At 40.1% G+C, this 13,031-nt stretch overlaps 1 protein-coding gene across 2 annotated transcripts in view; it reads left to right on the top strand.

The window, feature by feature from the left end:
* Positions 1-4,510: 4,510 nt before the first annotated feature.
* The window catches only part of ARIH1 (ariadne RBR E3 ubiquitin protein ligase 1), a 2,944,219-nt gene continuing 2,935,698 nt past the window's right edge, over positions 4,511-13,031 (top strand). For both annotated transcript variants that reach the window (XM_044077451.1, XM_044077453.1), the window contains exon 1: positions 4,511-4,936. In XM_044077451.1, coding sequence (XP_043933386.1) covers positions 4,640-4,936 — 297 coding nt within the window. In that variant the 5' untranslated portion in view covers positions 4,511-4,639. The remainder of the gene's footprint in view (positions 4,937-13,031) is intronic.

Here is a 13,031-nt window from a genome sequence, read left to right on the forward strand (position 1 = left end):
AAAGTTGTAGTATCTATCACACAGGGCACAGATTCAAAAGTATCTCAAACCATTCCTTCCATCTAATTTGAATGACTTAATCTGTCATTAGGATAGCTAAGCCATTTTAAGATTGAAGTAGGGCAGGACCATGGAAACTTGGAATGACCCTTTAAGCTTGTAAGAAGCTATGTGTGTTGGACTGCCCAATGTGAAGCTGAATGTCCTTGGTATTGTCATCATTTGTTTCTTATGTTTCAGGTTGTTCTTTTTTTGGGAGGGGGCATTAACACTCTCAGTATATCCAGTCTCTGGCATTCTTATTTTGAAAGTTACTGTATACTGCACTGATTTTGGTGTTAAAGATTTTAATGTCATATTTTAAGCCCCAGGACACAAGCCTGCACTAAGATCAGCATGTGTGTATCACACTCCAGTGTGTGTCTGTTTAGCATACAATGTCTGCTTGCATCCCTGGGTAGGGATCCATGTTAGTTAAGTCATTCACACTTATAGCATCTTGTTGATATATTTCCTTTTAACATCTATTGCTTCTTGTGACATTATAATATTTTTGGGACTGGATTCCTCAACTGAATGACTTGCCAATTAATAATAGCCTACATATGAAAGGGCAAGGTGTAGGAAACAAAATGACACTAAAACTGTTAATTTAGAATACATTGCACTGGAGATATTAACCACTGTTTGTCATTTGTCATTCAAGATCATATTTGGCCTTCATATTTTTCATAACTGAGTGAACTATATGTTTGAAGGGCATAATGTGAAATGTCACTGTGGGAGAAAGATAAATCTGTTACTGCTTTCTGCAATGCATTAGTTGGAGATATTCTTAGTTGTTTGATAGTAATTATGAAGTTATGCAATATTTCTGAAAGTACATCTTGTAAAAGAATTTTTTATTGTCAGATCTAACACTGAAAAAACAATATGTGTCATCAAGCAGGCCGAGAACAACAGAACTGTAGGACCAAATGGCATACTGACACAAAATCTTTAAGGTTGGATGCAGCTGTTAGTGAATTTCCATCAGTTTATTTTTGACTTTTATAAAAAAAAGAAATGTACTTTAATATTTCCAAAACTAATTGACATAAACTATAGCATAACATCAGGTGAAACTGCTGATGATGTTGAAGAAAACTACCACTGATATTTGCACTATAGCTTGTACAACTTGAGAGATACTGAGTGTAATTTATTTATTTATTTATTTATTTATTAACATTTGATTACCAGGAAAGTCCAGCTGGTTGGAGCCCATTTTCAGAGGAGGCCCGGGAAGAAAATTTCCAAAGTATTACAAAACATATTCAAAACAATAAATTTACAATCTTCAAAAATAATATAAAAAAAAGCTACATTTTAAACAATTATACTAAATTAGACATAATATGAAGACATTGGTTAAGAATAGATACAAGTTATATATCAATGATTTAAAATTTAGAGGAATGTTAGTCAGATTATAGAAAAAAATAAAGGTAAGGTAATATAATACAAACAGGAATTGCAATATGAAGTGAGAGAAAACAGGCTTATGGTATATTTAAAGAGGTAGCCAGGGGAGAGAAATTGTTAGAAGTAAGGAAGTGAGTAAATAAAGGAGAGTAATAATAACAGAGTATGAGCAGATACTTGTACACATTTAGGGATATACTTTATCTTGGTGCTGAACAAGAACAGAGCCAACAGAATGGTTTTGAAAGATGGGATGAGGATATTGACCTGATGGATACATGTAGGGAGTTTCAGGCCTTAGCAGTATGGTATGTTTATAGACAATGCCCAGCAGACTTGATAGGCTTGTGGACACAAAGGAGTTTTTGTACATTGGATCATAATGTATAATGATCAACTGGGAACACAGTTGTGCAGAATTTTATTTAGTGACAGACAAGAAGAGGAATGCTGGATAATTTTATAGATGATGAGAAGCTGTGTATATATTAGTTGATTAGGTGATTCAAAGCAATGTAGGAATTTTTGTGCTATACAGTGGTGGGTTCTGAAATTGATATTTGCTGCAAATTTAGCAACTTTATAATAGCATTGTTCAGGTTTGATTTTTTTGTGATTCCTGAAGGTTAGTAAGGATGGGAGCACTATAAAGGTGTGTGGGGAGAAGGTAAGTAGTGGGAAGTGTAGTTTTTAATTGCATTGGTGAGATAGTTTTTGCTCTGTAAAGCATTCTAGTTTTTATGATTTTTTTTTCTTATATAGTTTTCTATATGCATGTCAAAGTTTAGATTATTATCCACTATCATTACTAACAAATGGGTATTATCGAGAGAGGACTCTTTAAGCATAACTTGGACCATTGGATGGGAAATCAAAAAATCACCCCATCTGGTACCCACATCTGTGATGGAGACAGGCAGTTAGTAAATCATGTCATAACCAACAATCACCCCTATATAAATGTATAAAACAGTGATAAATCCTTATGCATCCTGACTGTATCAGGCTTTTTTTTAAAGTATTTTGTACCTTGAAATTCTGATAAAATGCACACACATTTATTGAGAAAATAACCAGTTTTGTAATAGAGTGTCATCCTTCTGAGAAAGCCTGGTATTCAGCTTACATCTGTTTCCGCATCTTCTGTTTTATGCTAGTGCAGGTACCCAGGCTAAAATAAAGAAGAGAAATGTTGTTCTAATTCACTGGCAGAAAACACAAAAGTTAAGGCTCACCATAGGCCCCAAATCTCTGCTAGATTGTTGTAAAACCTATGCTGGTCCCATTACATCCTTCTGTGCCCCAGCTTTGCAGATAGAGTGTTTATACCTCTCAACCTCTTAAAATAAGCCTCTCACACTTCTTTATGATAAGCATTCTGGTAATCAAATATCAATAACTAAAAAAATAGTGGGGAGGGGGCAAAGACCCCAAATTAGGGACAGATTTTAAAGACTGATTTTATAAACTTAGAAAGTTGCTTGAATAACTGCATTTGTGTTTGAAGGATATGAAGTCTGAAAGTCAAACGTCATTATCTATTGACTTATGTCTTCAGTGAACTGCAGAAAACAAGGAGGGATAGATTCCTGTCCCAGAGACTTCCCATGCTTTGGAACAAAATCCCAAGCTACATTAGGTCGAGCTCCTCGCTAACTCTTCAAAAGAAACCTTGACGAGTGGATGGGAAACAGAAAGTTTACCCGGGAGATCACTTCAGTGGCTCTGCTGGACAGAGGCACAGGGAACTAATTTAAGGGGGCGGCGAAAGCCAACACATTCTGGCTAGGCTTATAAGTGCCTTTGGGCATATAGCCTAGTGCCTAACCATGAACCTATGAACAGACCAAGAATATGAGGCAAAAATGTGGACATTTTGTGAAAATCTGGACAGTTGAGATGTATGAATTATGTAATAGTTAATGTAATTTTGTTATAAACTGATTAAATAAATTGATTAACAATTGTGAAGCTCAAAGTAAAGTTTAGCATCGCGTCCTATGCGTAAATGGTCAGTAGATCCAGTAGTCCGACTTTTGTACAGACTTATTATAGCATATAGAGCGGGTAAATTTGTCTTCTAGCCTTTTTTCAGTCCTCCAGCTTCGATCTTCTTCTTTCGGCTTTTTCCCGGTTAAGGGTCGCCACAGCGGATCATCTGTCCGCTCATGATTGGCTGTGGAGTTTTTTACAGTGTCGAGTTGCCAGCCCGGCGCCCAACCTTCCACAGAAGGCACACATGCACGCACTCACACCTAGGGCCAATTTAGAGTGTCCAATCCACCTAATGCATGTCTTTGGGATGTGTTTTATTTACTACTTTTAAGATAAGCGAGTCAAATTGTGCCACAGCCCGATTACAAAGCAAGTCTTTAGTTTGACATTTCATTTGCGCAAAGTCTTCCGATGCCCCGTTGCTGAGCAAGACTATATTTTGACATTTTATTTGCAAAACGGTCTCCATGCAAATTCATGTTTTCATGTGTTGGTCTCATTAATATTAATATTAACTCGTCAGATTTTTGAAAAGGTCTTTGAGCAGCTAAAACATACTCCTTTAATTCCTATGGAGTTGACCTTTCTTTTTGTGACATCATGACTCACCATGACAACAGACAAACAACTACTGTAAATGAGGTCAGTTGAACTAGTCACGTGCTACCACAAAGCCATCCCAAAACATGTACTACCGCGTTTGACAGAAACTTTTTACAACTGAAACAAAATAAAAACATTAAAGTCTGCTGAAGAATTTAACAGTTGGGATTTTAACTCTATCACAAATCTTTCTTTAAGCAAAAAAATTGTGGGTTGTGTTTTTTTGAATGGACGCGCATATGACAGCAATTTATTTGGAATGTTTTTCTCCACTACAGGAGACTGCTTTCCGCCACTCATAATATGGGGACCAAAAATAACAGGTACACTGTTTCCTCAGACTTTTTGAATCAACTTTATTGAGAGTGCGCGGAGTGACGTGCAATAGTGACGCAGCGTCCCTTTGTTGGTTCGTAGCGCAGCGGCATTAGCGGCGGTAGTGGTAAGTGCTGTATCGCTGGATTGTGGGGTTGCGGAAGATTTGCTAGATCGGACTGAGTTGTCCACACGCGCAGGGGGGGTTCGGGGGGAGTCGCGCGGCCGGCGAGCAATTGGAGTGACAGAGTGAGTAACGGCCATGGACTCGGATGAGGGCTACAACTATGACGAGTTTGATGAGGAAGAGGAGGAGTGTAGCGAGGACAGCGTTGAGGAGGAACCCGAGGATGACAACCTGGAGCTTGGTGAAGAAGTTGAGTTGGTGGAACCTGGTTTGGGTGTCGGTGAAGAGCGGGACGGCCTTTGCGTTGACACGGGCGTCAGCGCCTTGGGGCCCGGACACGAAGAGGACGATTACCGCTATGAAGTACTGACTGCGGAGCAGATTTTGCAGCACATGGTGGAGTGTATCCGTGAGGTCAATGAGGTCATCCAGGTGAGGGTGCGGTGGGCAGTGACCACTGCCTGGGGCTCCTGGATAGTCTCTTGAAACCCTAGGCCTAATGGATTATTCATCATATTTGTCAGAAGCACCTGGAGGCTATGGGAAAGGCCGGGGATTGAAGCTGTCATTTAGGCCTCTTGAGGTTGTAAATAGAAGTTTATTTACATTTTACTTGCCCACACAAGGCACATATCTACAGCTGCTTCCCCAACCGAGTTATGATCCGGAAACTTTTTTCTTACGTGCTGCTTGATTTCATGAAATGTTAAACATGTTTGCTCTTAAATGGAAGCCTTAAAGAAATTCTTGTAGTGGAATGTGCAAGTTAACAAAAGTAGAAGGCTGTTAAACAGTATGGCTGGTAAGAGAGAGAGGCTAGTGAAAGCTCGCAATTGTAAACAGGGCACTGTATGAGACTCATAATTATTGCAATGTCTGGAGCACTTTGGTACCCAGGAAGAAGAATGCGTGTTTTAAAAAAATCTTGATTGTAGATGTCTCTACATAGAAGTGTCTGTTTAAAATAGATTTAACTGCACTTGGATTCTGCTTAAGTAAGTTGTATTTGATGTGTTTGTTCATGGTGGTTGTTGCTAGTTTAAAACGTGTGTGATATTTGTTTTGGAATTTTATTTGCACTGGTTGTCATCTTGCTGTTTCAAGTAAAGAATTTTTGGCAAAATCAGTAAAGGTTTTAAGTTTTTCCCTCACTTTTGTTAGTGACATAATGTATTTGAAACAAAGTGGAAGCCTGAGCTTAGGTGCTAGTAACTATGTCAGTAGGAGGGTAGTATCCGTTTGGTGTTCAGGATAGTTGTTGACAGTGTTGTGTTTAAAGTAGAGCTAAAAATAAGTTAACAGCTATGTGCAGCTCTGTACCTTAACCGTGTTGGAACATGTAGCCTTTATTCCTTACTGTTTGTTCCACACTGGGGGACCACAATGACTCGTAGTACTGAGAACTTGTTTTACTGATTTTTTTTAAGCTGTACTTGGAATCATTCTGAGACAAATGTGCTGTACTTGGAATCATTCTGAGACAAATGTGTATTAAGCTTTATACTGTACTCTGAAGAAACTTGCTATCAATATTAAGCCAGTAAGATTTTTTTTGGGGGGGGGGTTTGCATAAAGTGTGTTTGTTCTAATATTGGCATCGACGCACTGAGTTATGGAATTAGTGTAATGTCCTGATCTTTATCGTTATAATTTTATTAACTGACACTTTTTTGGTTTATGGAACTAACTCGAGCTGTGAAGATATGCAAGCATGGTAACTTTTTCTATTTGATAGCGGTGGTTGCTTGGCACCGACTGGTAACATATGATACAATTTTGGTAGAGTGCTGCTGACTTTGTGTAGTTTTGCTTATTTTATTTATTTTTTTTAATTATTTATTATAAAAACTTAATCCATGAGAGGAATTTCTGGTTTTCATAACTGTTGGGTCTTCTACTCTCACCTTCTGATCCAGAAATAAATGCAATGTATATCACTTGGGTGTAGTAAATTAAGACCAGATAGACTGCTACCTCAGTGGGTTCATTTGCAAATGAGAGGAGGTTGGTATAATGGTAAAGGTGATAACCTTGCAAACGCAAGGTATGGGATTTGATTTGATTCTCACGTGAGATTATTGCTAGGCTTAAAATAGCCTACAAGGGCAGTTAGCCTATTAGTAATCTATGAACCAAACCTTTCCAGTCACAACTTTGTCTTCAAGGAAAACTAATGTTAAGGGTATACTAATTAAGATTTTGTTAGTAAGTGTGGTTGTGCATATCTGTATAGATAAATACATGTGTAAGTGTGTGTGTGTATGTATGTATGTATGTGTGTGTATATATATATATATATATATATATATATATATATATATATATATATATATATATGCAAAAGCATTTGTGCATACATATGAAAGTGTGTACATGTGCATACTTTTAAATAAATATATGTGGTACATCTCAGATGCACTTTTATGTACTTGTATAAGTTTGATTTATAGTTGTCTTCACATTATGCTAATGAGTGATCGCCCAGTATGCATAAAAGTAATCTTTAGATGAAATGCAGTTCATAGGTTCATAGGTTTATACTAGGCTATCTGCCCTAAGGCATTTATAAGCCTAGCCCAAATTTTTGTGGCTTACGCCACCCCTTATATGAAAAAATACTGTGCCCATTAGTTTGTTGTGCCTCTGTCCAGCAGTGAGACAGAGATGATTCCCGGGGTAAACCTACGATCTCCCATCCACAGGTCTAGATTTCTCTTGAACAGAGTCAGCGAGGTGCTCTGCCTCACATGGACCGGGATTTTATTCCACAGCATAGGGAGTCTCTCAGTGATAAATCTATCCCTCCAGCACGTCCTATTTATATCCGTGCTAAGGTTTAAGTCGCTTGCTCTAGTGGTTTTGGTGGATTTGGATTTTTTGAGGTGGAGCATGTCCATTAATTCCGGGTTGGACATGGCCTTGTATGTCAGGCACATGTCACCTCTGAGCAGACGGTATGCGACTGAATAGAGCTGGAGTTTCTTCAATCTGGCAGCATATGACAGATTTTGGAGTCCCTTTATCCTTTTGGTGAGGAACTTTTGGGGTCTCTCCAATTGCTGCAGATGTTGGGTGAGATACATCCCGAATGGGGCATTGTACTCGATCATTGGTCTGATAAGTGAAGAGTACAGGGGAACAATGACCTCACTAGATCTGGATGTGAATCCCTTCATGAACAGGTGGGCAATGTAGAAGGTCTTTCTAACCACATTAGCAATGTGAGTGTCAAAAGAAAGGCCACTGTCAACCTGGGTCCCCAGGTCCCTGATAACCTCTTCTGTGCTTAGTGGATTGCCACCTATATGGTAGCTTGGGGTTACCTTGTTTTTCCCGAAGGGTATGACTATACATTTTTTGGCGTTTAACTTCATGCCATGGCTCTGGCACCAGCTATCTGTTTCCGTGAGTCCCTTCTGAAGGATATCCGTGTCCGATGCACTTTCCACTATGGCGCCCAGTTTGCAGTCGTCTGCAAACTTTGTCAGCCAAAGTCCTCCCATGTTGGCCTGTACTTCTGAGAAGTAGATGCCAAACAATAGGGGGCCAAGGACCGAGCCATGTGGGGCACCACTTGTGACCTGCTTGGAGTCTGACACAGCGCCAGCAACTCTAACCCTGTGGGTTCTGTCCTTAAGCCAGTTTGCAACCCATCTTGTGACATATGGGTTTACATTTAAGCTGGTAAGTTTTTCTACAATACCCGAGTGGGGTATTGTGTCGAAAGCCTTTGCAAGGTCAAGGTAGGCTGTATGGACTGCCTTTCCCTCATCAATGGCCTTGGTGACTGTTTCGAAGAAGTCGACCAAGTTCAAAAGGCATGATCTTCCCTTGACAAAGCCAAACTGGGTCGGGTCCAATGTCTGCAAGTCCCCTATATCTTTGTTTATGAGCTCCATTATGATCCTCTCCATAGCTTTGCAGACTAGACTTGTTAAGCTTATGGGGCGGTAATTACCAGGGTCCGTGAGGCTGCCTTTGTGGAGTGGGACCACAGTTGCCGTACGCCACTCCTTGGGCACGTATCCTGTGGTAAGGCTGAGATTAAACAGCTGCCTTATGTGCGGGTTTAATTCCTCAATTAGCTCGTGTAGCACACAGCCGGGGACACCATCCAGTCCCATTGATGCTGTGTTTTTAGCTTTAGAGAGCAGCTTTCACCTGCGCATTTGAGATGTCCGGGAGGCTACACTCAGCTGGGATAGTTATCTCTCCTTTAGGGGAGAGGGGTGAAGTTTGCACTGAACCTGTCTGCCAGTATGTTGGCAATGTCTGTGGGTTCAGTGATTTTTGTATCATTTTGGACTAATTCTGAGCATATCTGGGAGTTTCCACCCAGGTTCCTAACATAGCTGAAAAAGGCCTTATGATTGTCCTTTGAATCCATGGCAATTTTTCTCTCAAAATTGGCCTTAGTTGATTTTATGAGTGCTCGTATTTTTTACTAATAATGATCAGGGGTGACTTCCCTTTTATGGATTTTGTTCTATCATGTAATAGCTTTCTCCTCTTATTGTAAAGTTTGTTAATGGCTGGGGTCCACCAGACTGGACGTTTGCCCTTTGTGGAAAGAGTCTTGGTTTTATTTGGGATTGCCTGATCCATGCAGTCCTGGAGGTGTTCATAGAAGGCATTTGTAAGGGCTTCCACAGCTTGGGTTGTGGTTTCCACTGGGTCAGGGGCCTTGAAGGATACCACACCAGTCTTGAGTAGTGTGAAGTTTGCTTTAGAGAAGTTCTTCACTATGGTCTTTTTTGTTTGGGGTGGGTGCGGGATGTGGATTTCCAGTGAGATTAGTTTATGATCAGATCTCACCAATGAGGGATATACTTCCGGTGTGGAGCATTTTGTCCCCATGTTTGTGACAATGAGATCTAGTATATTTTCTCCTCTCGTGGGAACAGTGACTAGCTGTTCCATGGCATTTGAATTTATGAACTCCAGGAACCGTTGGGCTAGAAAGTTAGGGCTTGAGTAATGTTCCCAGTCTATATTCGGGTAGTTGAAGTCACCCAATATGATGGTGTTTGGAGATACATTTATACCCTCCAGTGTCTTCAGGAAGGCTGTGTGGGGTTCCTGAGTTTGAGAGGGTGGCCTGTAGCATGCTACAATTTGTAGAGCAGTTTTGCCTATGGTTAGTTGCACCTGGATGGTTTCCGAAGCCGTGCGTTGCCACCAACCTGGAGGTGTGGGTATCCTTTATGAATATGGATACACCCTCCTTTTGTGGTGTGGTCCGGGTTTTGGGGCGAACGCATGATATGAGGTAAAACCTAATAGTGCCGGGTGCTCTCAGGAGCCTTGAACCAGGTTTCAGTTACAGCACAGACATCGATGTTCTCCATACTGAGAAGGGCCTCGAGTGCGTGCATTTTGAGATTTAGACTTCTGGCATTGAGCAGCATTACCCTCAGTTTCTTCCCATTTTTGTTTTCTAGGGTGGTAGGTTTAGAATTTGAGCCTTGCCTAAAAGGCACTATGGGGGTGGCAAGAGCCTTAGCCAATATCCGGAATCCCAGGGGTGACAGGTGCAAGCCGTCCCTTGTGAAGCAGCGTATCTTGTCAAGCATGTCATCCCAGGCAGACAGACACTGGATCCCCTTTGAATGACACCAGACATTAAGCCAATTGTTAAAGCTGATCATCTTGTCTCTATATTGTGGCATCATTCTTGGTGAAGGAAGGATACTGCTCAGGGTTAGGGTCATACCTGCCTGGGCTACATAATCAGAGAGCTCCTCTATGTCTCTTTTCATGTAGTCCAGGGAGGTACGTCTCAGGTCGTTCACACCAGCATGGACAATGACTGTGTCATATTTGTACTTGCCGTGGAGTGACCAGTGCTTGTGTTATGTGGCGGATTCTAGCCCCAGATAGGCAGCTTACTGTGACCCTCTCCTTGTTCAGCCTGGTGAGTGGGACGTCGGTGTGTCTGACTATGGAGTCACCTATGACAAGTATGTTTGGTGTTGTATTTGGCCTAAAGGGCTGTGACTGCTTTGCACACTGCTTTTGTGGTTTATGTGTTGCTTGTGGGGTGTCTTGAGGTAGCAGTTGTTTGGGTGTCTGCTTTGGAGGCCTCTGCTGTTTAGGTAAATTTTTACTCGGAGCCTCCGAGTATGTCTTTGTGTGTTTATGTGTTTGATTCAGTGGAGTGGTAGCATTATGTGAGGCTGGTTTTGTGGTGTGTGTAGTTGCCTTCTCCTCCTGTCTGGTCTTGCCAGTCCTGAGTTGAGAGAGCTCAGCCTCCAGTTTGGCTAAATAGCTGCATCTCTCGCAAGTATTTGTGTTATGTGGGAGGAGGAGAGGGTTGTGTGTGTACATGAGGCAGTTATAACATTGCCTCAAGATTCCCAGATTCACCAGCTGGACCGGAGAGAAGATTGAGTTAATTATTAGCATGTTGTATGGTCACTAAATGTCTCGCAGTTGTTTTTTTTTTTTTTTCCTTTCAGAATGAGATGCAGGTTATGTCTTTCCCCTGAAATCTGAAATACATTTTTTCAACCCCTTGTGAAATCATTCAGTGTTCTTTTTATAAGAGGTCTTATCCTGAAACATTGACCCTAGTGATAGCTTTAAAATTACCTCACTTTAATAGTGAAAAGTCTAACCTTAAGACCAGCCCTGAGGCAGTCTTTGGGTGATGTGTTTTGCAGTTATTCTACTTTTGTGGAGCAACTTCTTGTTTAGTAGAAGTAACTGGCCTAAGAGTTCATACTATTTATTGATGTAGATAGGGTATCTTGGAGATTGTGAAGGACTCCATCTAAATTGGCGCCCCTTTCCTACAACACTCAGTCCTGACTTGGCAAAGTTTGATTTAATTAATTTGTTTTGCTTATTTGGTTTGTTTGACTGTTTAGTCAAAACCCCCTTTTCAATGGAGGCTCTGGAAGAAAAACTCAAATGTTAAAAAAAAAAATGTTTTAAGCAGACTCGGTAATTTACGTGAACAGCCATTAAGTAATATACATTAACATTTACATAAACATTTGGTAGTTTATTTTCATATGACGTAAAAGGGAGTATTGTAGTATTAAAAATATTTATGCACTTAGTAGATGTTGAACATTGAGTATTTGAAGAGGTGTATTGGTGGGTTTGCCAAAAAAATAATGAATCTTATGATTAGAAATAAAAAGAAGTGGAAGTGATGGGAGGAACTCAGTAGGGCAGAAAGTGTAAAGAAGTGGGTTTTTAAGCAGGTTCAGTCTATTACATGTGGATATCAAGATTTATATTCGAAGTCTAGAGATTGGGGTGGCAAGCAGTGTTGTAAACTATGTATATGGCTGGAAGATGCTAGTAAAACTGTTCTTGGTGAAGACTAGTTGTGGAACATAGGATTCTGCAAGTTGAAGATTACAGTGGCATTTATTCAGAGATTTATTAATGAGCTTAAACATGAGCACATGTATTGATTTGATAGTTTGAAGTTTTAGTTGCTTTTCAAATGAGTTTACATTCTAAATGGATTTCAGTCATAGTGGGATGTGGTTCCATAGTTTTAGCTACACGTTTTTTGTTTTGTAAAAAAAAAAAACACTTTGCTTGAATCTTAAGTGATAATTCAGTAAAACTAATTACATGCAGTATTTGATTTAGTTATAATGATTGGGGATTTTTTTTTTCTGTAAAAGTCTGTTTGGGGGAGTAGTGTTCTTTAAGTTAAGGGATGGGCAATATTCAGGCCTTTAGACAAGTCTGTGGATTGTAGTCGGCTGAGAGCTAGCTGATGTGGTAGGTCTCATCAGTTTACTTTTTCTGAGTGCTAGGTCGTGGTTTGCTCTGTGTTTACGGTTTGCAACTGATTTGTTTATTTATAGTTGTGAGACTTGGAGGTTAGTGAATGTTGAGGCAACACAGAGGAGGGATGGCAGTAAGGGAGCAGAAGCTATAGTTCTTCTGGCCATGTTAGTCTTTTACTCTGTATTACATACTTAGCCTTTTTATTTATTTTTTTCTTAACCGCATGTGGTACACAGTAATCAGTTTTCAACTGGTCATCTGTGATGACACTCAGTAATTTTGTGTGGTTTACTTGTTCTGGTTATAGTGAATAGTATTCTTTTGATAGAGATGTGTTTTAGGGTAAGTAGTGCATTTAGGATTTAGAAGTAGTTGTGAATTATTTTGACAAGTTTTCAGTTGACAAAAACTGTTGTATAAGGTCTTGGTGTTTAAGGAGAGTTTTGGCAGAGCAGGTTAGGGTCATGTTATAAGTGTATTGAACTAGGGTAGCATTTTTTGTAGAGGTTTCTGATGAATATGTTACAGTATGAGGCCTAGTATAGAGCCTTGTGGGACACGTAGTTACTGGCAAGAATGCAGAGAAGTCATTTTTCCATTTTCTTGCTTGAGCTCTTTGAGACATAGCTATGGGACCATTGCAGTGAAGAGTGGTGAGCCTTAATGATGAGAGTTATGTGATTTTCTGGTGGAAGACAGTAGGAAAAGCTTTTGAGAAGTCTGGAAACGTGGTTGAGACTAAGCTTCTGTCATTCTGTGGGGGTTGACAGTG

The sequence above is a fragment of the Protopterus annectens genome, chromosome 7.part0 (assembly GCF_019279795.1).
Source record: "Protopterus annectens isolate FY-2018-M chromosome 7.part0, PAN1.0, whole genome shotgun sequence".
Taxonomy (NCBI): Eukaryota; Metazoa; Chordata; order Ceratodontiformes; family Protopteridae; genus Protopterus; species Protopterus annectens.